The sequence below is a fragment of the Micropterus dolomieu genome, linkage group LG15 (genome assembly GCF_021292245.1).
Source record: "Micropterus dolomieu isolate WLL.071019.BEF.003 ecotype Adirondacks linkage group LG15, ASM2129224v1, whole genome shotgun sequence".
NCBI classification, from domain to species: domain Eukaryota; kingdom Metazoa; phylum Chordata; class Actinopteri; order Centrarchiformes; family Centrarchidae; genus Micropterus; species Micropterus dolomieu.
Window position 1 is genome coordinate 7,375,588 of NC_060164.1, and position 24,927 is coordinate 7,400,514.

General features: G+C 43.0%; 1 protein-coding gene across 1 annotated transcript in view; it reads left to right on the top strand.

The window, feature by feature from the left end:
- Window positions 1-6,095, top strand: part of wdr11 (WD repeat domain 11) — a 71,350-nt gene extending 65,255 nt beyond the window's left edge. The window contains exon 29 of the mRNA XM_046070257.1: window positions 4,051-6,095. Within this exon, the coding sequence (XP_045926213.1) occupies window positions 4,051-4,253 (203 nt within the window). The 3' untranslated portion in view covers window positions 4,254-6,095. The remainder of the gene's footprint in view (window positions 1-4,050) is intronic.
- Window positions 6,096-24,927: the final 18,832 nt, after the last annotated feature.

Below are 24,927 nucleotides of genomic sequence, written 5' to 3' on the forward strand. Positions count from 1 at the left end.
TCTATTCCCTCTCTCTCTCTCTCTCTCTCTCTCTCTCTCTCTCTCTCTCTCTCTCTCTCTCTCTCTCTCTCTCTCTCTCTCTCTCTCTCTCTCTCTCTCACGTACAAGATTTGACCATGGGTCTTTGGAAGCAGTGTGTTTGAAAAAAATAAATAAAAAGGAAGCTAACTTGTGGCTCCACCTTTACTGCTCAACAGAAGTTCCAGCTGGATCGGGTTCACCTGCAGGAGGTGAAGCGCTCCAGTTATGAACACACTAAGAAATGTGCTGACCAGCTCCTCCTGCTGGGTCAGGTAAGTATTACACTACCCATACTGCTCACACAATGATGTCGGGGGCTACAGATACATGATGTATTTAGCACAGCGGTTAGCATACTGTAGCCTAAGTTTTTGTCTTTAGCTGTCACATTTAGTGTCACAAAAATAAATGTGACACAGAGTTCTCTCTCCCGCTTTGCAGCTTTAAGACTACATTCTGTCCTTCTCTCTGACATACACACTAACACCTTCACAGTAGCTGTGCGTACATGCATATTGTCATAATTATAAATAGGTCGTATCAGTGGAGTCTAATGATGCAAGATGGAAGATAAATGCTGCCTTTGTCCTCGTTGGCATCTCAGCCTGCGGGGATTGGAGTCACCTCTCTGCCCTGTCAGTGTCAGCACTCTCCCTCAATCACAGGCTGCAATCAGCAGGCTATGTGTGTGTTGGAGGTGCAGTTCTCCTGTAGGCAGACATGCGGAGGCCAGCCTGAGCTGACCCCAAAATGAGCTTGAGCCTTCATCTACACCAGATGACAAGCATGATAATAAACATAATTTCCCCTTGTTTTTCCATCTTGTTCAGCTCACGCAGTGCTTGCCTACCTGTGGTGCTAATGCCTTGTTTCTTCCTCCTACTTCAGTCATTAAATTCTCATCTCTTTGCTGTTGCTCTCAGACGGACCGGGCGGTGCAGTTACTGTTGGAGACGAGCGCGGACAACCCCAGCTACTACTGTGATTCACTCAAGGCTTGCCTAGTGACCACCATCACCTCTTCAGGCCCCTCACAGTCCACAATCAAACTAGTGGCCACCAACATGATCGCCAACGGCAAGCTAGCAGGTAGTGTTACTGTGTGTGTGATAGCAGTTAGCAGCCAGCTCAGTTCTTATTTTAATGAGCACAAGCAGCATTCATTGTGTGGGTGTCTGCAGCCTTGAAAGTGCCTTAAAATATCTTTAAATAATGAAGCTAGTCTTTATAACTGTGAATGAGCTATACACCTTTAAATATGATGTTTTATAAATGTTTTAATGAGGTTGCAGCTACTTCTAACCATATTTTCACCAACCTATAGTTTAATAGATTCTGCATTTTTTCCATTCTCACAATTACATTGTCCACATTTTGCATAATGTTTGTGGCTACTGCCAGCAAATTTACACTGTATTAAAAATCCTCGCAATGGGGCCAAGACACAGTTAGCCACCTTGTGTAATGACAGGCCATCATTTCTCCATCTCACAAATGCTCTACTTGTGCTGTCTTTCAGAGGGAGTACAGCTGTTGTGTTTGATTGACAAGGCGGCAGATGCTTGTCGCTACTTGCAGACCTATGGGGAGTGGAACCGTGCCGCCTGGCTGGCTAAGGTAATACAGTATGTCGGTGTCCATCAACAGGGAACATCTGATACTCTGTAATGTTTGGATAGTTTGTGAGTGTGTGGGTATGCAAGTGGTGGCTTGAGTTTTTTTCTTTTTTCTATTGGTAATTGTAAGACGTTCCTTTTAGTTTTAGCATTGCAATAATGGATCTTTGACACACAGGCAAGTTAGAAGCATTCAGAGCTGCCCAACAATTTTATTTATATAGCTCCAATTTATAACAAAAGTATTCCTCCATCAACAAAACAGTTTCTTACACTGTTCATACAGTTTGTCACTAAGGTTCAGTGCCTTGCATGTCGTGTGTGTTTCCAGGTGCGTCTGAGCCCAGCGGAGAGCTCAGATGTGCTGAAGCGCTGGGCCGAGCACCTGGGCTCCCCGCAGGTCAACCAAAAGTCCAAAGCCATCTTGGTGCTGCTTTCCCTGGGCTGCTTTTACAAAGTGGGAGAGATGCTCCACAGGTAAGAACCAGGATGGATGCTGTGAAGAGACTTTTAAAAGTGAAATTACTCTGTTCTCTGATCTTGTATTAATCCCATTCACAGAAATAGATACATGCAAATGTCCAGTCTCACAATTGATTCCCTTTTTAAATTCATTTCTTTTAAATTCAGTTTTTTTTAAAATATCTATGCACTGTGACTTAAATCTTCTTGACCTTTACCTCCTTTCGTCCTTATTTCTTCCACAATCTTTAAACACTTGCGTCTTTCTTAGTTTCTTCTTCTCCCTTTCTCCCTGAATACATCGGAGGACACTTCACACTGTATGGTACAGTCTGACTCCGTATTTTTTTACCTCAGCATCGATCTGCTTTCAGTCTACTTTTCCTCCTCCTTGACAGCTCGTCTTCTGAAATGCCTCAGGCGGCAAATGCACTCGCTAAGAGTTGGAGTGCCATTTGGACGACAGGGTTGATGTATGCTTTAGGATCACTGACATCAAGGCAGGGATGGTGTTGGTTTCTGACAATAGCTCTCCCCTCCCCCTTCTGCCTGTGTCTTTCTCTTCCTCCTTCTATCTTCTGGGCAGTATGAGGTACTTTGATCGCACCGCCCTCTTCATCGAAGCCTGTCTGAAGTATGGGGTGATGGAGGCCAACGACTCTTCCAATATCCTTTTTGAAAACCCATTACTGCATATTGAAGGCCATCTATAGCAGAGGTTAGCTCCACCGCTCACTCTGTCCATCTCTGCTACAGACGTGCACTCAATAGCTTTTTCTCAATGTCAATTTAGATGCTCCACAGAGCACATCGTGCTAGATTTCACAAGTTCCCAATAGCCACTATCACTCTGTGGTTAAAAAGCACAGTTAGGCCGTAGACTCGGAGGAGAACTTATGCAACCTAAACTTTGAATTCATACTTATAAAGCAAAAGATAGACACATAAAAAGTAGATTTTGGGCACAGTATCTGTTTGCCAGTCTGTATGGTTTGCAGTTTATTACGTACTAATACATACACATTTACAACTAACTTGTAAAAATGTGTTTTTATATTATATAGTTATCTTTTTGTATCTCTAACCCAAACAGAAATTCTCCCCATGCACAAGTGGGACTAATCCTTGAATTTTTGGTGACCATCAGCAGTAGAGTAAACGGAGCAAAGTGTGAATAAGAGGCTGAATGCATTGGGTTGCCCTTGCTAAAACAGTCAATTTTTTTGTGTGTGTGTGTGTTTTAACAGGGAGCTTGTAGGTAGGTAGTATGTGTAGCCTATATGATAAACGCCCCTAATAGGTCTACAGACATATTAAAGTTTCTTTTCTAAGATAAAAGGAAAACGCTGCCTTTTTTGCTCCGTCCTCCACAACGTCCCAGAACACCTAATCAGATGTGCACTTAAATGGCCTTAATGGTGATGGTGTTAGCATTAAAAGGTGATCTGAGCGGGGAACACACACAAGTACAGGCAAAAATGAATAAAAATAAATTAATTGAGCTGCCTAATCCGTAAAGACAGCCTCCTCTGTGCCACTCCTCACTCCTGCCAGCAAGTCCATTTTGAGCCAAGAATATACCACACAAGTACAAAAACACTGTGAAAAAATTAATTGTAACTGAATGTACAGTACTGTAGGAAACAGCAAATCAGGAAAAAAGGGCTTAGAGTGTCTAAGATCTGGTGACAACAAACATCAGTGTAATCTACATCATGAGTGATAGGAGCGAGTGAATATGATTGGAATCATCTGCATTCATTTTGTTTCTTTACTTATTTATTCAGGTTTATCCATAACTTTTTATTTGTTTGTATGCGGACATTTTCATTTTAAACCTGTTGATTAAATTAAATGAAAGCATATTTTTGAGTGATGACAGCTTTCATTGGCTTACTGTGTTTTTATGTCCCATCAAATGCTGTGAGTTCTCCTTAAACTGCGTTTGCACATAAACTTATCGAGGCTGCATTTTTGGACTATGCACGACTGTTACGCTCCCTGGGCCTGAGGGAGGGCGCTGCTCTGTGGGCATCACGGGCCGGCAGTGCCGGGGAGCAGCTGATGGAGGAACTGTTCCAAGGAGAGGAAGCTGGGCCAGAAACCATTCTTGGCAAAGACGAAGTCGAGCTTGACCAGGAGCTCACAGAGTGACCTCAAAGACAGGAGGTTTGGAAGAGAACGGATGACACACTCTTTGATGCAAATCAAGCCCATTCAGTCTAACTTCAGTAACGTAACCATTGCGAATAAACTTTGTGTCGGCATCCAGGGGAAGTATGAGAGGAGATATGAGGAGTTTCCTCCATTTGAAGTTGTCAGTCACTAGAGTCCATCTGTGTCTGTGACTATGAGTTTGACATTTCTTAATGTTTGGTATGACCAGTGTGTTTGTGTGCATGTAACAGCCCCACACTTTTGTCCTGATTTCCCCAGCAAGTGAAGTAATACAGATTGTTGTTTTTGGTCTGTGTTCTTGTTGGTTAATTAATTGAAATCATTAGATTTTTTTAATGGTCGGCTTGTTAAACTTTATTTTGTGTGCCTGTATTAATAACTTTAAAGTACTGTTGTGGCTCTACAGGCTTAATTTGCCTTTTTTGCTGCTGAGATTAAATGTGGCAAAATTAATTTATCCCAAAATAATACACCCGTCATTTCTTTATGAAATACAGTGCCATTACAGAAGGCCCCCATTTACTTTTTACCATGCCTGAATTCCAAAATGAGGTTTTTTTGCACTCTTGATTTAACCAAAAACAGCACACTGTCTGAATGATTCCTCTGCCCTCCCTGTAACAGAGACACAATATTGCTCTAGACAGACACATACCAGACTGGATGTTTTATCCACAGCTGGTGGTGCTGTGCAAGTGACTGACCAAAGCCTCTTACTGCACAAGCCTCTTCAGCTCTAACTGCTGGATGGCAGTAAAATTAGTTAGCCAGGCCTCCCTGGCCGTATTAGACACTTATTAGTATGTTATCTCCCTGCGCACAGAGGGAGAGGAATCTGACCACTGTCACCTGAGTGATGCCATTTAATTAGCTTCCACAGAGTTTAGTTCAGTTAAATAGAAGGTTGTTCATTAATCCATTCCATTAATCCAAATGGAATATTTTTAATTTTCTACTTTTATGAAGTCTTGAGAGGATACTTTGTTCTCTGCATTGTTGGACGTTTGTGTAATGAGTTTGTTCTCTGGTGTGTGTACTACAAGAAGAGCTGTCAAAATGAGTCGTAACTCATTTTAATCATGACCTCTGATGGATCATTTACACACAAACAGTAATCTGTGCTGCTCCCACTGTTGCTCATCACAATCAGAAAGCCTGACACGCAGTTTAGGAAATGATTTAGTCTTGCTGCTGTATCTCCTCGGATCTGCTTTTGCCTCATCTTTACACAGTTAATATTCATCATCAAAATCATCAGTTTGACAATGCAAAGACTTTAGTGATTGTGTGTGTAATTGCCTCGTACCGTGTTTAGCTGTCCTGAAACGAGACAGTAACTCCATCCACGTGTAGTGTATTAATGTGTTTCATAAACACGTCAGTGCCGTTTCTATTCTGTGTTACAGTTAACCCCAGACACTGTCACTATGGCAACCCAGGCCTATTTTAGGGGACTACATGTTGTTCCTGTAGATGCATTTCCCATAGCTCATAGAGAGCCAGCATAGAGTCACACAACCCAGCAGAAAATCAGCTGTAGTTTACGGTGCGGTGTATCTTCCTCCAATCATGTCATGCAGTATTGTGGAAGCAACATGTACTGTACTGCCTGTTTATGTTGAGGCACTAGTTTGATTAACACTCTGCTGCTTTTCTTTGTACTTAGATGAACTAAACTAAGTTTAAGCCTTTTTTTCATTGTTCTGTGTTCATTGTTTACACAGTGATCCTAATGCTTTAAGCTATATAAATATACAAGAGGAAAAAAAAAGATATATGTATATATGGATGGCAATAAAATCAATATTGTTAACTTTATATCTTCTGTGTTTTTTTCCCGTCTAAAGACACAAGAGGGCACTCTAACCCCTCAATAGGAGGCAAAGTGGCTGTGGCTTTTATGTCTAATGGCAGGCACTTTGTAAGAAAAGACCTGTGACATCAAGTGCTCTTTGCAATTATCCTCCTTTAATTTCAACCCAGGTAGATTGAATTTGAATGTCCGTTCATTTATCAAACTGTCTTAAAAGCGAATTAGTTCCTGCATGAGTCGCTTCCGCAATTAATTATTTCTTTTCTGCTCAGAAGGAGAGCCAACAGCTGGCTTCAGCTCGCTGCCCAGGTCTAACCGTTTTCACTCTTTTCTTCGCCTTAGATTTATTCATTGACGTGTATTCTGTTTCTTCTCTCTCTCATGCAAAACGCAGAGCACAAAGAGAAGAAAAACAGTCTGAAACAGAAGGCCACACAAATAACTTGATTGTGTTCCTTTAATGGCTTAATGAATAACTGCCGGAGAGCCGATCCAGCCGTTACAGCCAGGTCATCAGTATGCAGGGCCTCACTGCAGGATTTCTATTCTGTCATACTGCTTCTACTTTAGACTACCACACAGCTAGCCAAATGGCTCTGATAATGACTCCCACCCAGCCATCCTCACATGTCAATTCCTTTTTCCATCTTATATGTACTGTATCCCCCTTTTTCCCCTATCTTTCGCAGTTTTTCTTCCACCTAAAGGAAAAAGGCAGACACTATATGCCAACTCATGTCCTCCACTAATTTCCTGGAAACCTTGTTTCCATCTGCTGCTTGGCTGTCAGCTCTCAGTACCCACCTCTTGAACGTAAGATTCAATATAGTGTCAGAAACACAAGATTAAGTGTATTTGGATCCAGAGCTACGAGCAGCACTTATGTTATGTATACGCTAGTCTCGCTGTTACGCTTTCTCAATCATCTGTACAAGTAGCCATCGAATCAGGCCTCTATGGTGCAGCAAGCAGAGGCAGAGCCAATGCTGCACAGTTTGTGTGGGTAAGACAGCAGGTCATTCACTTCCCATGAGCATGATCTAATCTGTTGCTGACAAATAGCTTTTAATCCAGGATGGGCAGGTCCATACCTGCTCGCAGAATTTACAGAAAACCCATCTTACTCTGTGTTTGTGTGAGATGTTTCAGTTTGTTTTCCCCCTCCTCTCTGAGGGTTACCACTGAGTTCATTCCTCATTTTCTCTGTAATTATCCCACCTTCCATTGTTTTCTCAACACCCTCCCCAGACGGAGCATTCTTTAGGCAGCTCACACCCCAGGTGGTGGAATTAGTTTTGGGTTGAATGGCTGCTCCGTTTATGAGGATAATTATTTGTCTAGGTATGTTGATTGCTGTTTCACTCCTGTCCTTTTGACCTGAGTTGAGTTGAATTAAATGTACTTGCTTTCCTGATACTTCTCACCCGTATAGCCAAACTGTCAGTCTTCTCCACATCACTGTAATTGTGGCTCACTTTTCTCACCTTTTTTTCCACACTGTTATCAACTGTTTCTTTCTCCCAGCCCGCTCCACAGTGAACCTGATCTACACGTGTAGAGGTCACATCCAGAGTAGAGTGTGCCCACACACTCTCACACACCACATCACCTCCCCTCACCAACATCTGGGGGTATTGCCTGCCGTAGAAGGAACCCACAGGCCTGATCTCATCTGACACCTGCAGCCAGACACTCCTCAGATTGGTTAAACAAGGATTTCCCTCCCTCCTTTAAGCCTCCGCTATTGGTTGAGCTCCCTGTTGCCCCTGATGTTTGTGGACTCTGGTTGGCTGCCCAGCAGCGCCTGGGCCCCTCCCTGGGGCTGCAGGTGATGTTTATGTTGAAGGTATTCAGGCCCCCAGCTTTATCTGATTCCATTTAGATGAATGTCACAGTGTTCATCAGACCATGGCCTCACCTCGCCACAACTCCACAGTGCTCCCATTTAAGGAAGCCATAAGTGAGAGAGGGTAAAACGGGGGCAAGGGGCTAGGCAGGGGTAGCATAGGGGAACAACAGGATCTCTGGAACATTACCACACGATGACAAACTCTTATCGAGTCCCGATAATGACTTGCGGACAGGGTAATCTTTTAAAAAGCTTCTGCTATCTCTGAAACAGCTGTTTTGTGGCTTCCACGTGTGCATTTTGCGGCCAGGGCTGTTATTTAAGAAAGCAGAGAGGAATCAATGAGGGCATTGTGTCAGGAGCGTGGTGCTGCCTCTGTCAATTACTGCATCATGGTGTGCAGCTCCCGCACAGGCTTTTACATGAATCCACACTACTAATCCTCAGAGAATGACCAGGGTTATGTGTGTGAGGAGGAGACTAATTATTTGCTAACAAGGTTAAGACACGGAAAGACGGTGGGACATGCAAACTTCATAAGATTGACAGATGGGGGTCCAAACTGGGGGTATGAGGTTTATCTGATAATATTAATGCCATGTATCATAGGAAATCTTCACTGCTATGTCAGCAAGCCCAGAAGACACAACTGAAAGATCTCTTCCCCAACTGCTGTTGACTAAGCTCAAACCACATCCAGACCCTCTGTGTTTTGTTATGTGTAAATAACAAATAGACATTGGAGGGATATCTTATTAATTACTGTGAAGCAAAAAGCAGCTAAACAATAAGGTTGCAAGAGATGAACAAAGATTAACTACACAGTACAAGTTAGAGAGGAGGGGGAAAAAATTTAAGCCAGGTCTATTTTATGCAGACGAGAGGACTCAAGGGGACCCTGATATCCAAGCTATGCCTCTGGTTGGTTCCAAAATGCGTGGGTTTCAATGGCAGGCCATGAGGTAATCGACTGCAAGGCCTTCCTACTACAGCAAGGCCCTCCCCGAGCTAATTGCCACTATCCTTTGGGAGATTAAAGCAGGGGAAGGTAGGGATGATTATGAAGGAAATGGCCTCTTGTAAGCTGCTGTACACTCGGCCAGCCGGGCCCAGAGCTTCAGAGTAAGGGTGTTCCCTTTCATTGGTGGACAGTGGGAGCCATGTAAAGGATACCTGTGCTGCAGCTGACCCATTTCCTGTAATGTTGGTTGTGTATATATGTGTTAATCTGAAGATGTATATGCGTCTGTGTATCTATGTGTTCAGTCTCTGAATGTGCAGTGTGATCCCAGTTTTACTGCCCTGGCCTCTTTCCTGTGAGGGCAGAGAGACTTTCCTGCTGTGTTTGGGTCTCTCCCCGAGCTGCGTGTTTTTGTTTCTAGTCAAGCGTGTGTTTCCTCTCTGTGTAGTCCGACCGGATGCACTGGGCCTGTGTGTGAGAGCGGGCCGTGGGGGAAGCTGGAGGCTCAGGAGCGGTGGGCTGTTTTGCTGCGGCCCGTGCAGCCCTTCACTCCTGGGGATAAGCACGTGCTACACTGCCAAGAGAGAACCAGGTCCAGACTTGCACAGACTAGTCATCTACTGTATAGGCAAACAAAGCTACAAGCTTTGTTTTATGGCTGCAATTCCTGACTATGTTCACTTGAGACAAGCACTGTATCCCAGTTGTATTCTTTGAATTCTAACCATGTCTTGACTGTATTATGTTCAGTTTAAAGGAATTACACCATGATTTTGACAGTGGCATTGATGGATGTCACACAAATGCAGCATACCACAGAAACAGAGGGTTGTTTACTGCTGCTGAAAGTAAAAAAATGTGGACAGATATGTCACAATTTCAGTGACAGCATGAAAAGACAAACAAATCAAGCAGAAAAGCTTACAAAACCTAATTTACTAACTAATTTTTAAGTTATCAAATTCGAAATTGTTTGAAAGTTGTAGTTTGATTAACATTTGTCAGTGCGCAACTTATATCTTTCCTGTTTTGTTTTTTTTGTACAGTTCATTCATGCTTTGTACACTATCTGCCAAAGTAGGGCACTGTCAACATTAGTGCATAGTGTGTGTACTGTACTTTTGTATTAGTATAGGGCTGATATCTTATTTAATTCAGTTCAGTTTTATTTATATAGCGCCAATTAATAATAGAAGTTATCTCTTTCTACTTTTCATATAGAGCAGGTCTAGCCCCTACTCTTTATAGTATTATTTACAGGGACCCAACAGTTCCCACCATGAGCAAGCACTTGGCGATTGTGGCAAGGGAGAAATCCATCTCATCAGGTAGAAACTTCGAGTAGAACCTAGACTTGGGGTGGGCGGCCATCTGCCTTCAGCGGTTGGGGGGATGGAGGGAGGGGGAGAAATTGAGAGAGAGAGTAGTCCAACCAAGAACAACACAGAGATGGATAACAAAATTAATGGTAGTGGTACAAATATTATTTTATGATTCCACTAGGGGGCGGCAGAGGTCTGGAGAACAGATGTGTGACGTGTCTGGTAGTGAGTGACTTTCTCCTGAAGCCCAACTTCTAATTTAGGGTTTGGGGATTTAAGATACCCCTTTTCCAAATGTAATCTATATAGATTAAAAAGATTTTAAAAATTCACAATAGCTTCTACTGTAGATGCAACTAATTAATATGAAATAATGGATCGGCTTAAACATCCTATTCTGACTAGGCTACTTGTTATCTATTCTGTAGGCAACAAGTTATTTTGCGGCCTCATCCCTATTAATAAAAATGCTGCGTCCTTTTTAGTAATCCTTTGCATAATTTATGTCATTATTAAGTCTTTTTCAGGACACTAACCAGGCTGCAGAATCTTTGTCTGAATCCCTTTGAAAAGACTCACATTCCAGTGTGTCTGCTGTATGCTTCTTGTTGGCTGAGGTGTGTGTTAGTGGGTCATGCAGTGAGAGAGCCAACCAGAAGTTGCAGGTCCATTTCATAATAGTTTACTGTGTTTGTGCATGGCGGCGCCATGTTCCCTCTATCACCGAGACAATCTGACACCAGCAGTGCTGCATGTTGCCTAATCTGGGAATCAGCGTAGCAGCTATTCCTTATAGCTGCTGCTCACGTAGCTCTCTGTGCAGGGAAACTTCCTCTCACGTATGCCAAACTAACACTTGGGATAAATATTTGGAGGTCACCGACACTCTTGCTTGATCTCTTTCAGGGGACTTTGAGTGATATTTGATGCAACACAGCTGGGCGAAATGCTGGCATACTGGAAATGTATTACATCAGACAAGACTGAAGTCTAATAGGGAGAAGAGGCAAGAGGGAAGGATTGAAAGGTTAAAGTGAAGAGGAGAGTGGAGGGGAAAGCAGGATGACAGAAGAAGTGGAAGGATGGGTGGATGAGGAGGGGCAGGTGCTGACAGTGTTTTGGTGGAGTTGTGTAGATGTAATCCCTTCTGATGGGCAGGTCAAGCTGCCTGCTGAACACTGAGGCACCGGCCAGACGTGAGTGCGCACATCACACACACAAGTATGTGCGAGAAGCATGCTGTGTGTGTTTGTGCAGGTCCGTGTGTCCGTTGAGCCCCTTGTTGCAATCTGGCAAGACTCATGAAAGGGGGAACAAAGGGTAGACTTTCTTTTGCTTTAAGCGGCGAGGGCCGGCCCGCAGAGGAAAGAGAGATGGATCTTCTCCAAATGCCACCGTGGGCGCACTAATGCCTGCTTTGTTCGCCACGGTAATTCTATTATGGTAATGGAGGATGAATCCCAGCTTTCTTCCCCTTCTTGCTCCATCCCAGTTCCAAGTCTCCTGTACCCACACCCCCACCAGAGAGTTTCCGGCACAAGAACACAACAGTTAAATGGCCCCTAGAGGCCCCTGAGAGATTAGATGCAAACTCCTACTGTTGCATAGTTGTAGTGAGTTGTGCAATAGCTCATTTTTTCTCCCTGTCACTGATATTTATGTGCCCCAAGCAGGTTAAATGTATCATGGCAGCCTTGTGAGGTTCTATTCTTCACATTTATCAATTAGTCATTGTTTCCAAAACAACAGCAGATGAGATAATGATACAATAATGGCGTTCGGCTTCAGTAAGGTACACAATAGAGGAAAAATGCCATGCAAGATTTGCAAAGATTTGGAAATCATCCATGACATTACTTCGCCATTGTGCCCTCCTCTGGGACTTGGTCTGCCTTGTACAGCGACATGCTGGGATGAGGGTGTGGGTGGCTGTCAGGCTAGGCCCTTAGGTCATGCAATGACTCGGTACATATACAGTAATGTTCACTCCACTGGGACTGGTCTCTCTCTCCTTTAGGCAGCGCTTTACCCAGCGGCCCCTAGGGAGCCCCTAATCCCTCCAGCCTGGGAACAACTCCAACTTGCAGTCCCTTGAAATGTCTTGGTTTGTGCATTATTAGATGCTATGAATTACCCTTAGCGACGTATGGAGGGAAAACATGGCAACTGGCAAACATGGCAGTGATAAATCTGAAATAATGAAACAGGGCTGTAAGTGGATCCAGTAGGGCTTTGCTGACCCAAAATCAGAGTAACTCGATAGGTCTGCAGAGCTGCTGGAAGCAGGACTGCTAGTAAAGCCCAGCTGGACCTGAGGGGTACCTAACCTCAGCACAATGTGGAGCTCATTGGAGCCCTGGGAGATCTGAGGCGGGTCACATTCCTGGCCTTCAGAGCGACCCCGGGAGAGATGGTGCTTCAGTCGTCGGACCAGACAAGGTGTTACTGAGAGTGAAATTCTTGGTGTGACCCCCTACTAGACACGCTATATCTTTATTTTTATTCTTTAAACTTCCACAGAAAGTTATGGTCCTATCAAGAGTGTAAGTGATGGCAAGGAGAGGTACAGCTAACTAATGACAGGCTTTTTTGCTTTGAACTCTGATAAGTTATTACTCCAGACTGCATGAATGAATTACTTAACCAAGACAAATGTTGTCTTCACGCTCAGAATCCTCATTCTCCTGTTCATTCGTTAATAAACAGGAAAACATCATGTGTGTAGACATAACTCAGGCCTGCTCTGGTGTAATTCCCTGTGTGTGTCACAGCTTTGAGTGTATTCTGAGCCCAGTGTATATGAGGGGCCTCACTACTGTGCAGCCATAAAGGGCAGCCTGTGTACATGAGCAATAGAGCCCTGAGCACAAACTGAGGTGTAGTTGCTTTTTCACTGTGAAAGCGATATAAATTCCCAGCTGGTAATATAGCATGTATGGGTTTGTTGGTGTGTGCAAAAGTGTGTGGGTGGAGGAAAGAGGGCATGTGCGTAGAGTGTGTCAGAGAGAAAGGGTAGAGCGGGGCAGTGAATGAATAGTCTGTCACAGAAAGGCCAGCTAATAAAGTAGGTAGTTGAGGGAGGGAGGTAAAAAGAATGCATCTCGTCTTTCGCCCCTTCGCCGTGGGTTGTCATCGAGGGTGAATTAGTTTTATGCAGGGGTGAATGCAACGAATAAAACTCCATCCACTGACCCACCACCCCACCACCCCCCCGCCTGCCAGTGGAAATTGCATTGGCCATGGTTTAGGAGACGCATGTGGCTCAAGTTTCAACCCTTTTGAAATTTTCATCGTCGATAAATTGCTAGATCAAGCAGATTAGTTAAGTGTATTTTGGCTTCTTTTTACAGCTGGGCGACCTTTGTGTGTGTGTGGGTGGGTGGGTGTATGTGTAAACATTAAGAGGTAGTTGTTCTTGGACTTCACTTCTGCTTTTCCAGAGCACAGCCCTCACCCCTATGTGTTGAGTGATCTGACAAAAAACAGCAAATTATTCAGAAATTTAAGTCCAGAAACACAAACATACTTCTTCTCATCTTTTCTGTTACAATTGAAACTCTTAGTGATGTAGTATTTCAAAATTTCTCTGAGGTTGCTCACATTTCACAACTTTTTTCAATTTGTCCTCTTCTATGCTCTAGGGAGAGCCTTGCATCAGAATCTGCGTGAAAAAAGTATTTTATTTTGAAATGCTTTAATCGCAATATTTGTCACAGCAAGTCTGAGAGACCATCAGATGGATGAGTGTGCTTTGAAGCTACGGTTAGCGTCTGCTAATACCATATTGAACAAGCACTATACATCACTGTAAAAGAGCCTCTCACACAGTATTTGACTGATATCAGTGTTAGACCCTGACTCAGCCTCACGCTTTGACAGCTGCTTTCACAGAGGAACAGCCCATTCTCCATCAGGCTAACAGCTCCACTTTATTCAGACCAGGCTAACAGCTCTATCCCTCCAGTCTCACTCCTTTCCCACGCCTTTTCTCTGGAGGAGGGGTAGAAAAGGGAGGTGTTTGGGCTGATAGGCCCTCTCCATCTCCCTGACACTGTGAACAGAGCAATGTCGAAGCAGGGTCTCTGGATAGAGATGTGGCCAAGCGGAGTGGTCACCTCCAGCTAGGAGCTGGAGGAGGAGAGAGATGGAGAGCAAGGGCAGCAAAAGAAGGAGGTGGGGTGATAAAGAGTCAGAGTTAATGATGGAGGTCTAGCTGAGAGTTGGAGTTATCTAATTGGTCATATGTTTGACAGACTCTTTCTGTTCCTTACAGTCACTCACCCTGTCAAGCGATATCAGTACTGCTGGGGCGCCAACTTGTTATCAGGCCCACAGAGGCCAATACGTTTGCACACATTTGGGTTATCATAAATGTGCATTACTACATACCTAATGTCTGACTCCACTGAGCTCCACAGATAAGGCTGGGCTATATGCTGACATCTTTTTAATGTATTTGGTCAGTTTTTCACTCATTATTGATAGATATGACATGCAGTGCAAACATAGGGATGGATGCCTGCACATGTAGAGAATTGTGGTCACCTAATGATAAACGCTACTCTTATATATTGGGGACGCTAACAGGGAAAGGGCAGGCTCCCAGTCCACATCCGTAAACCTGGGGAGAAACTCCATCTGTCACCATCCTGCATCACCCCCACCAGAGAAAGAGGCAGGGAGGAAGGGAAAAGAGGAAGGATGGAGGGAAGTGTAAGCTTTAATGGAACCCAGGCAGTCACATGATAGATAACAAATTTCACAATGGGGAATGAGGGAATACCATAATGCGAAGCAGCCGTGGGGGGGGGGGGTGCAGCTGTACTGACCAGTACAGCCCCAGCATTACACACACAGCCACTGCTGCTCTGACTGAGAATTGTCTTATGCAACAGTGTGTTGGAGGCTTTTGCGCGTTTATCTGGCATGTTGAAGCACGGTATGCCCTACAGTTTCAGCTCTACCTGGCAATTCATTTTACTGTACACTTCTAGTAGCTACTTGCTCAAAGTCATAGTAACACAGTGTATTGGTTAAATATTTATAGCAACACCAAAGCAAGATAAAAGTGGCACCTTATTTGCTGGCGTACGCTGTTCTCTGCACAATTCATGCTGGGACAGGTGAGCCCAGCCATCATTGTGTATGATGGGTGTACGTAAGGGATTGAGCAAGGCTTCTGAGCAGGAGAGGCTCTTGTCCAAATAGACTGTTGTGATTTCACACTTTGCTTCACGATGCCAATAAAATCACTTCTCACAGATGTCTTTCTGGTTTACTTTGAGGCCTTCACTGGACAGGAAAAGGGAAGAAATAAACCACAAATAGATATAAATATACTTTGTATATGTTTTATGTGCTTACAACAGATATTGCAGCTGTGAAAAATGATTCTTCTTAATGCATAACATAAATTTTTGAGAAACATTTCAAAATTAGAGTGCACTCAAAAACCGGAGACCGGAGTATTTTGCTCCAGTTGCAGAAAAAATAAGGTTTTGAAAAAAGGATCCTCCCCCATATTGGAAACCAGCTCTCAGATATTCATGTCTAATCTGTTTCCATGTAAATTTTGAGAAATGAACAAAGATGTGAGGGTTTAAAGAGTCTTAGGATGTATACACTATACAGCTGGTTGGGCTTGTTTGCAGATGTTGCATGCAGGCTGCACTCCTTGGCCTCCCCTCCTGTTCATGTGGTGCACGACTGAAATGTCACAAGAGGAGTGGAAATGGATTAAGCTCCCTTTCAAATTAAACAAGTCACCCTTTTCCACTTCTCAATCAACGTGTGTGTCTCATTGCAAATGCACAGGCTATTAATCAAAGCTAACATAAATAAGTTGTGATAGGGGAACTGTAATGGTCTCTGTTACTGCTGGCAGCAGGTTTTAAGAGCCAGATCAACACAAGATAAGGAGGGGAGCCAGACAAACATGGCAGCTCCAGACGTGACCACTTCTGGGTAGAGCCCAACCAACATCTTCTATGTGAAAACTGCTCTTGCTTTTGCTGCTAGCTAATGCTTTGTGCCATTTGAAATCCCCATTGTGTCAAGGCAGCGCTGACATATTAAGATTGATGCATTTTTACACTCATATAACACCCCCAACCTCTCGTGAAAATGTTTTGTTAGAGGTAAACTAGTCCGCATGTGTGTTTCTGAAACCCACACCAGTGAGAAAAGACTGAATGATGTGTTCCAAGGATAGGATAAATATTTAATATTCCAAAGGCAGGCCACACCAAACGTATGGTGAAAGATCACAATGAAACAGAAAATACACGCACAGTCTAAATAAAGGAAAAAATATATATATATTTGTTATATTAAAGTCATGATCCCTCCCGCCCCCCAAATTGTTTCCTTGGTCTTGATTCGTCAGCTGTCAGCTTCAAAGCCTTGGCATCCCAGCCAACCACTTGGAGAACAAAAGAGTCTCTGCATGTTGTCATTTTGGGGCTGAGTTTGCTGCCCAGTTCTAGTGTTTTTAGAGAGTGTATATTTTCTCTCTGGGTTCGAACTTTGCTGTTCTTTCTGGATCTCCACAGCTCTCTGCTTCTGTTTGCTTTCTCCTGGCTCGCTTCAGTTCCTCATGTCATGGGCCAGTGATGCTCTTACATGGGACACACACCCACCTTTTCTTTTTTTTTTTTTTGATTCTCAAGAGTGTGTTTGTTATGATCAACTAACCACCCAAGCAGGAGGACACAATCCTCTCTGGATACCTCAGCGTAATCAGTGTGTTAAAGAAAAAGATAGAGGTCTGAACATATTCATTTCATACCTTGTTATTCTGGATTGTTAGTGTATAACATGTACAGTATCAAAATTTGAATACCTCATCTTAATGTCACCACCACCTATATAATTTCTGCATTTGTTTCTGCAAGCGTGCGCATCTATCACATGTATGGCTTCACACGTGGAGATCTTTACTTCTTTGTTCATGTCTGTGTATCTGTGTCTGCTGCAGTCTGTCTGTCATAGCTTGGCAATCGGGGGTCAGCACATGCTTTTAATCAGGCAATCTCTGGCTTTGCCAGACGAGTGTACACTGTTCCCCCTCCTCTCTTTCTTCCTTGGTCCTTCCCTCCCCTTCTGTAACAATTTCACTCACTTCTGCAGGGAAAGTGGCTCACTTGCTCCACACAGTGGTAGAGATGTACCACAGCTCATCCAGTACAAGCCATAGAACTTTACTGTATCTTTTTATGAGGTACTTTTACTTGACTATTTTCATTTCATGCTACTATATACTTCCACTCCACTACAATTCAAAATATAGTACTTTTTACTCCACAACATTTATTTGACAGGTGTACTAGTTACTCTTGAGGTTAATGCAGCCACAACAACATTAACATGAATTGTTAAAGATTAAACGATTAAAGTGGCCTTTCTGGCTTGCAATGCTTTAAATAAAAGCAATCTGGAAACTCAAAGAAGTAAACTCTCCAATATTTTACATAAAAAGCAAACATTTGAGAATATTCAAAAAAATAATACAGATTTGTGTCCAGGGCTTTGTTTTTTTCTTCTTTCCAACCCAATTAACCATCTCATGACCCCTCCAGATTTATCTTGTGACCCTTTAGTGGAGGCCTGACCCCCAGGCTGGGAACCACTAGACTGTACCTAACTACAATATAAAGTAGTTTAAACTAGCTACTCTTTGACCAGCTACTACAATTAAATGCTGCTTATGCACTGATGCATCAGCATTAACAATCTAATACTGATATAAATATATAAGAAAATCAGCAGGGCGAGAACTTTTACTTTTGATACTTTAAGTACATTTAGAGGATAATATTAAAGTACCTTTAAGTAAGTGGGATTTTGAATACATGACCTTTACTTGGATTAACCAATTTGGATTGCTCTACAATTAAAATTTAGTTTTCACTTTAATCCTTTGATTTCCCTGATGACTTACTCTTTCTTTCATTTCCTGCCACTTTCAGCCAATCTCACCTCCTTGCCCTGATTTCCCCCATCTATTGCTGTGTCTCAGGTGGAAATAAGTGACAGTTGGAGTGACAGGCTCATTAGGGCTTCATTACATGGCTGCTTGGACAGGAGGAGGAGAGAGGCTATATGAGCTATAAAGCAGGACTAGCTAGCTGGACGACCCCAGCAAGCCTGCAGCCTCAGGTTCTCTGATGGCTCCGGGTGGGGGAAGCGCACCTGGGCCAGGTGAGGTTTGCCATGAAGAAGGGCACTGGGTGCACGTTTACCGAGAAAGCGGGGGCAGATTCCTCACATTCAGCCCAGGAGGTAACCCTGAGGCACTACTTCATACACACAATATACTGACATGCACATGCACATGTCTACACATACACACACACTGTCTGCCAAGAGTATTACAAGTTTATGCTTTTCAACAGGTCTACTCAGCTAAAAGAAAACAGAGCAAACAGTGAAATTACTTTTCCGAACTTGAATAATGAGAAGTAAGACAAGACACAAGTTGTGACATGCGCTTCTCACATTAGATGTTTCAGGCTGCTCCTCCTTGAGCTGTACCACACCTCTGAATCCTGTCAATCGTCAAGACTTGAATAGCCAGAACCGATTGTTCTGCAGTTGGATTTGACTTTAACGCCTGGCAACAAACGTCAGTAAGAGGTTTGTTTTCCTGGGGCGCGACTGAGAAACGTATCTTGAGCTGCAGTGATTAAGGCATTGAGGAACCATTATGTGGTTAAATTAAGTGGTTAAATGGAAACCAGGTTGCCTGTCGTTTTGAAAGATTTAAGGGCAGGATCGGATAACAACTCAAGTAAAGGTCTCAGTTAAATAATGTTTACACATAATTCATAATGTTTAGAGTATTAGATTTTAGGGATTTAACCCAGCAGCACAATTACAATAGAGTTTTGTAGGCTACTTTAAGATGATTAAAATATTTTCCATTCCAATACAGTTTAAAGGTCTGTAACAAAATGAAACTGGCTGAGGGATAATCCTGCTCTATGGTGCTGCTGTCCATTTCCTTATTAGTTCCTGTAAGCGCCGTAAATACTTCAGCCACACTGCAAAATACTGATAGTGATGGCAAGCAGGTTTCAGCACCTGTCCCGGGCTCCTTGCACTTCCTTAATGGTGATAAATGAGCCAGGTTAAGTCTGTTGGGGTCTTATTGAAACAGCCTGCACCCTGAACTATATGCCAGTAAAATATATCTTAATGAAGGAAAAGTGGCTTCACTGGGACTTACAGCTGCCGCAAGTATGCAAGAGTGTGCGGTTAAATGTAGTGTGAGTGAGGGGAAGAGCTTGGAATTGAGAGAGTGATCTTGACATTAGATTTGTGTTATTGTTAAATAAATAATATAGGCCTAAATCTTGGTTGGGTATTCCCCTACACTAGAAATGTAGCGCATGTGAAATCGAAATGCTAACACAGTTGACAAAAAACATACAGATATCTTAAACAAAACTGTGATCCATTTCTCTAACTAACTTCGTAATGTCACTGTACAATATCCTTACCTGCTGGTGGGTCTCACTGCAGCAGGAATCTGTTCAGCAAGATGTCTTCAGCTCTAAATACAACACAGAAAAAACATTAGTGATCAGTTCACTGATACATACACACTAACAACAATATAGCAAATAGTATTGCACTGCATCAACCCTGATTATTCCTAGTATCATATAGCTTGTGTGTCCACTGACTTTTAAGTTATGTTGTCACAGCATGCAGTCAATGATTTATCAAGACTTGCCAAAACCCATTGTTTAGTCTTTCCACTGTTCCAACGAACACCAACTCTGATTTGGATGAAATAAACCCTTAATTCACACAGTTAGATGTGAAAATATTTTTACTCTACACGCTGTCACTGCCTCTCTGATGCCAGACTTCCCTCTCGTTCCTCTCCTGCTTGACTCCTCTCCTTGCCTGAACCTGCCGTGTCTTGCTGTGTCTTGGTACTGTCTTCCATGTTGTCAATCTGACCTCCAGTGGTCTAAGTGGCTCTATTTGTACCTGTAGTAAAGGCTGCTGAGCCCGGTTACATTGCCCGCTCGCTCGCTCGTCTCCGGTTCCGGTGCAAATTCCGGACTCAGTCAGCTAACTGACCTAACTAGCTAACGGTTTGCAGCAGTTATGACCTGATATGCTGCCCCCTATTTTTTTTTTTTTTGGTTTTTAATAGTTTGTTTGCGTTTACAATCCACAGAGCTTAATGTGACTCCATACAAAGCTCCTGTGTTGTATCCCATGTCTTAGACTGTGTTGCTCATTTTCATCTAATCATGGAGACATCCCATAAAAAGTGAATCTGAGGTTTTTGAATTTATACCTTAACAGGAAGGCTGATCCCTCCGAAGAATTAAGTGTGATTTGGTTCTGATTGCAGGCCAAAAATCATAGAGGAAATATAAAGTCTAAACCTCACTTACAATCTCATCCTTTTTTTCCCTCTCTCTAACCACGCTTCTCATCTCATTTTTCCAGTGAATACATAACCACCCTGCATTGGTCTTTCCTTTATCCCCCTTCCTTTGGCTGTAGCAGTTTCCCATCCCCATCCTCAGATGTGACCTTTCACCCCTGGCGGCCCACTGATTCTCAATGGCAGACATGCTGGTGTCTAATGCCCACCGCTCCTCATATTGGTTAAGTCATGGTCATTGCCTGCAGTCACTGTGGCTGAGAGAAAAAAGGAGCTTGATGGAGATGGAGGATGGATGTGATCATTGTCTTGGCCAAATATAAACTGTTATTGACTTTTCCCTGTACTTCCTCTGCTTGGGAGACTAGCGGACGCCTCATCTCTTGTCTTATCCTGCTCATTACTCTCCTGTTCTTTATATTTCTCTCTCTAGACTGGCTTTGGTCAGCCTGTGCCCTGCCAGATGTGTAGAGGGACAGGGAAGCTCATTTTGACAGCTCAAATGCATGAGCTGTTTTTGTATTGCGTTTTTCATAATGTCTTTCTGTATCACTTTAGAGATTGGTTGGTTCATACATTTCTCACAGTGGCCACTCAACCAATGACAGAGTATTCTTTCTCTGAATGACTAAATACACAAAAGAGACCAAATTAAAGACAGACTGCAAAAGGCATATCAAGCTGACATTTAAAACCCATGACAGCTGCATCACTAGATATCATAGCTCTGTGTGGTGAAATGATAATTATGATAATTGTTCTGTGAACTGTAGCAGTGTGGGGTTGTAATAGTTGCTCTCCCCGCAACAGGAACTACTGGGATCTCTGCATCGGCTTGCCAAAACCACAGAGCTTACACAGCCCTGAGGATGACAAGACGGGGAGAATGAAGGGAAGGAGTGAGTGAAACAAAGAATGAGGCACACTACAGGGTCCCATAAAGACTTTCATATGTACCCTGCCCAGCATGTTTGATTTTCAGTGACTGCGGCATGGCTTGGCTGCCTCTCAAGGCAATCCAAGAATCATTTCCATGAGTCGAGGAGTAGATCTGTGTCTCTACAGATCATAGCACTCTGTTAGTCGTATGTATCTCATTGATTCAGACTTCTCTTCCCTGTTATCCGAGTCTTTCAGTGATAGGTTCAGTATCATGACTGTAATTGACCTAGATATACAACCATGTCAATCAAAACTTTTTGAACACTCAATGTTTTAGCTTTTAGGGATTTCTTTAAATCTCTAACATGGCCATTAAAAATACCCTAAAATAGGAAAAAATAAGGGTTCTAAGTGAGAGAAGAACTGTTTAGGACTATTTATTAATTTATTTAGAGTTCTTGTTCTGCACAATTCTAGTTTCTAGATACCGTTTGATCCTGTGAACTGCAGTTGCTGAAAGACACTTGGCAATATTTGATTCATAGTTGACATTTACCCCCATGATTGCAAAGTGTCAGAGATTTATGACACTGTTGGCCAACAATGTCATAAATCTCTGTATTTAATGACCTGTTAATTGGCCCAATCCCAGGTCCTCACGGGACTTTTAATTAGTGCTCTACTACAGGCATGTAGTAGACGCTGTACACCCCCACGACTACATTCCCCAACATGGAAAGAACTTTGTTGTGCAGTTTGCGGATGACACCACCTTCCTTGGCCAGATTTCAAACAACAATGAGACTTTTCTGAGCACCCCTCTAATCTTGTAGAGGGGTGCTCAGAGAACAAACTACTGCTCAACATCAGCAACATATTTCTTCCTAAAATCAATGATCGGCTCATTGGTTTGGTCAGTGGGGTCGTTTGCCAGGATCGTCGATACCGCTGGTTCGTTAGTGTTCCTGGCTGTTGTAACGACAGTCGTTATGGTCATTAGGACTACCGGAGGCCAAGACTGAATGACCATCTTTGGCATCTTCACCTGAGGCCAATAGGTTACATTTGTTGTGTTTCCTGGGATCCTGGCAAACGACCCCACTGAGGTTAAATAGCTTAGTTTCCCTACCAGTCAGTCAGAACTGAAGAAGTCCCTTGGATGAGGGACGAAAAGTCTTCCAGTATCTTCAACCAAGTCCAGTTGTACTTGACTTTAACCTTCTTTGGATATCTATTGATTATGGTTTATTTCTGTTTACCATTTTTTTAATAATTGATTCTGTATTAATGTAATATTGTCTACTATGTAGCAGAAGAGAGTTACAAAGCACAATTTCACTCTATAACTTGTTATGTTGTGACAATAAACCTACCTACCTATCTACCTATGTGTGCTGTGCCTTAAGTAAAACGCTGGAGCCAGGAGGCAATTAGCCTAGCTTAGCATAAAACTTTGACAAGGGAATACAGCTAGCCTCCTGTCAAGTTCAAAATGCACCTATGAATACTTTTAGAGCTCATTATGTTGTATCTTGTTTGTTTACTCCACAAAAGAATTATAAAAATGACAATTACTGTTCATTTGGGGCAATGAAACCATGTCTTGACAAACAACAGTTTATTCATCTGCCCACTCTTTCTGTGCAGCATTTCCAGCTATAGCGCGGGTTGCCAGATACAGGCTGTAAGCACAGGTTTTACAACAGGTCTCTGTAGGCACAGTGGTACAATAAATGGTTACACATAACTCCCTCTAAAATCACAAACTGTTGTTTTGTTTGAATTCAACAAACAAGATATAACATGTTAATTAGAGGTGCTGGCAGCTTTTTGAACTTTGAGCAGACCTACGCTAACTGTTTCCTCCTGCTTGCAGTCTTTATGCAAAGCTAGGCTCATCACCTACAGGAAAACATATTAGGAGGGATATTGCCATATCATGCCATATCAAAAGCACTGCTTTAGGGTGTTGCATGTTGAAAATGATATGACACATATGCTCTGACTGAAGACACCGAACATTAGGCAGATTTCTGCTGTGAGCTGAGATTTGTTCTGCTGTGCATGTTCTCACATACACATACCCCTTACACACAGTCATTATTAGAAGTTGGACAGTGTTCTGTCTCCTTTCCCTCTAAATCCCCTCTTCATATCCAGTATCCTCTCTGTCTCTGGCTAGTGTTTTGTTTTTCCAGAGCTCTCTGTCAGCACTCTCAGCTGTCAAAGAATGATGCTGCACAGCTCTGCCAGGCAAAGGTGAAGATAGAGTAGTGAGATGAATCTCCTTCCTCTTCATCAACACCTCTGTGATATATGTGGTGTTACGTCTCCATCGTGTATACAGGCACGGATATACTTCCATTCTTCTGTTCAGTGGCTGAGATCTTGGTGCCACTTGATCCTATATGTGAACATCATCCTTTATTTTTGTTTTTCAGCAGAGAACAGCCAGTTTAAACAAAGCTATTTGGCAAAAAAAATAATCATTAACCTGATTCCCACTTGGTGATTTTCAGATATTGGTCTGATTCACACATTCTCACACACACACACACACACATACACTCACACCCAGCGAGCAGACATGATGCTGGCGTCACACGCTGGCACAGTCTCAGTTCTCATGAAAAGTTCAATTCTATTTTCTACATCTAATTTGGAGTTTTCAGGCTGGATAAGTGCGTGGACAATATGCGCATGTTGCCAGGTTAGTGTCAAGATTTCCAGTGCTCCCGCTGTGGTAATGGCTGGGCTGTGAATCGTCTCCTCTGCAATGGTCAGACGTGGCCAGGCTGGTGACGTACAAAGGCGAGTCCACCCAAGACCAACAGCAAGTGTGTGTGTGCGTGTATTTAGAGGTGTGTTCAAAGTCCTTCTTTCAGGTTCCTGAGGCGTGGGCAGCGGTGTGAACACAGGGTCAATGCCAGATTCTGCTTTCTTCATCCTCACTGGAGTGCTTTGGTGGGGCAAGCGTTTGCACCTTGCAGCTCTTGTAGAGTCCAGCATCCTGCCTTCTCTCAATCTCACACAACCTCATTTAGCCAGACTGATCCTCATAAGGGTAATGGGAGAGCTTAATTGGATCATTGTGTGACTGGGGTTTTGTAGGTACAACAAAGATTTTACAGACAGTATAATGTTGTCAAGTCAGGGTGGCCTGCTGGACAATTTTGGGACTGAAAGGTTGTAAGTTCAGTCCAAACAAGAGCCAGAATGCATTTTCCTTTTTTGCCTCTGAGCCTTACAGTGAACTGAAACCAACCATCCATGAAAAAGTGCAAACCACTCAGCAGGAGCTTTATTTTTGTGAAAACAGTTTTACTTAATTGCTGTGACAGGGTTTGTACCCTCACAACAGCCATTGCTCCACCTTCTTCTTCTTTTCTACAAACACATCCATATGTGGGAACTG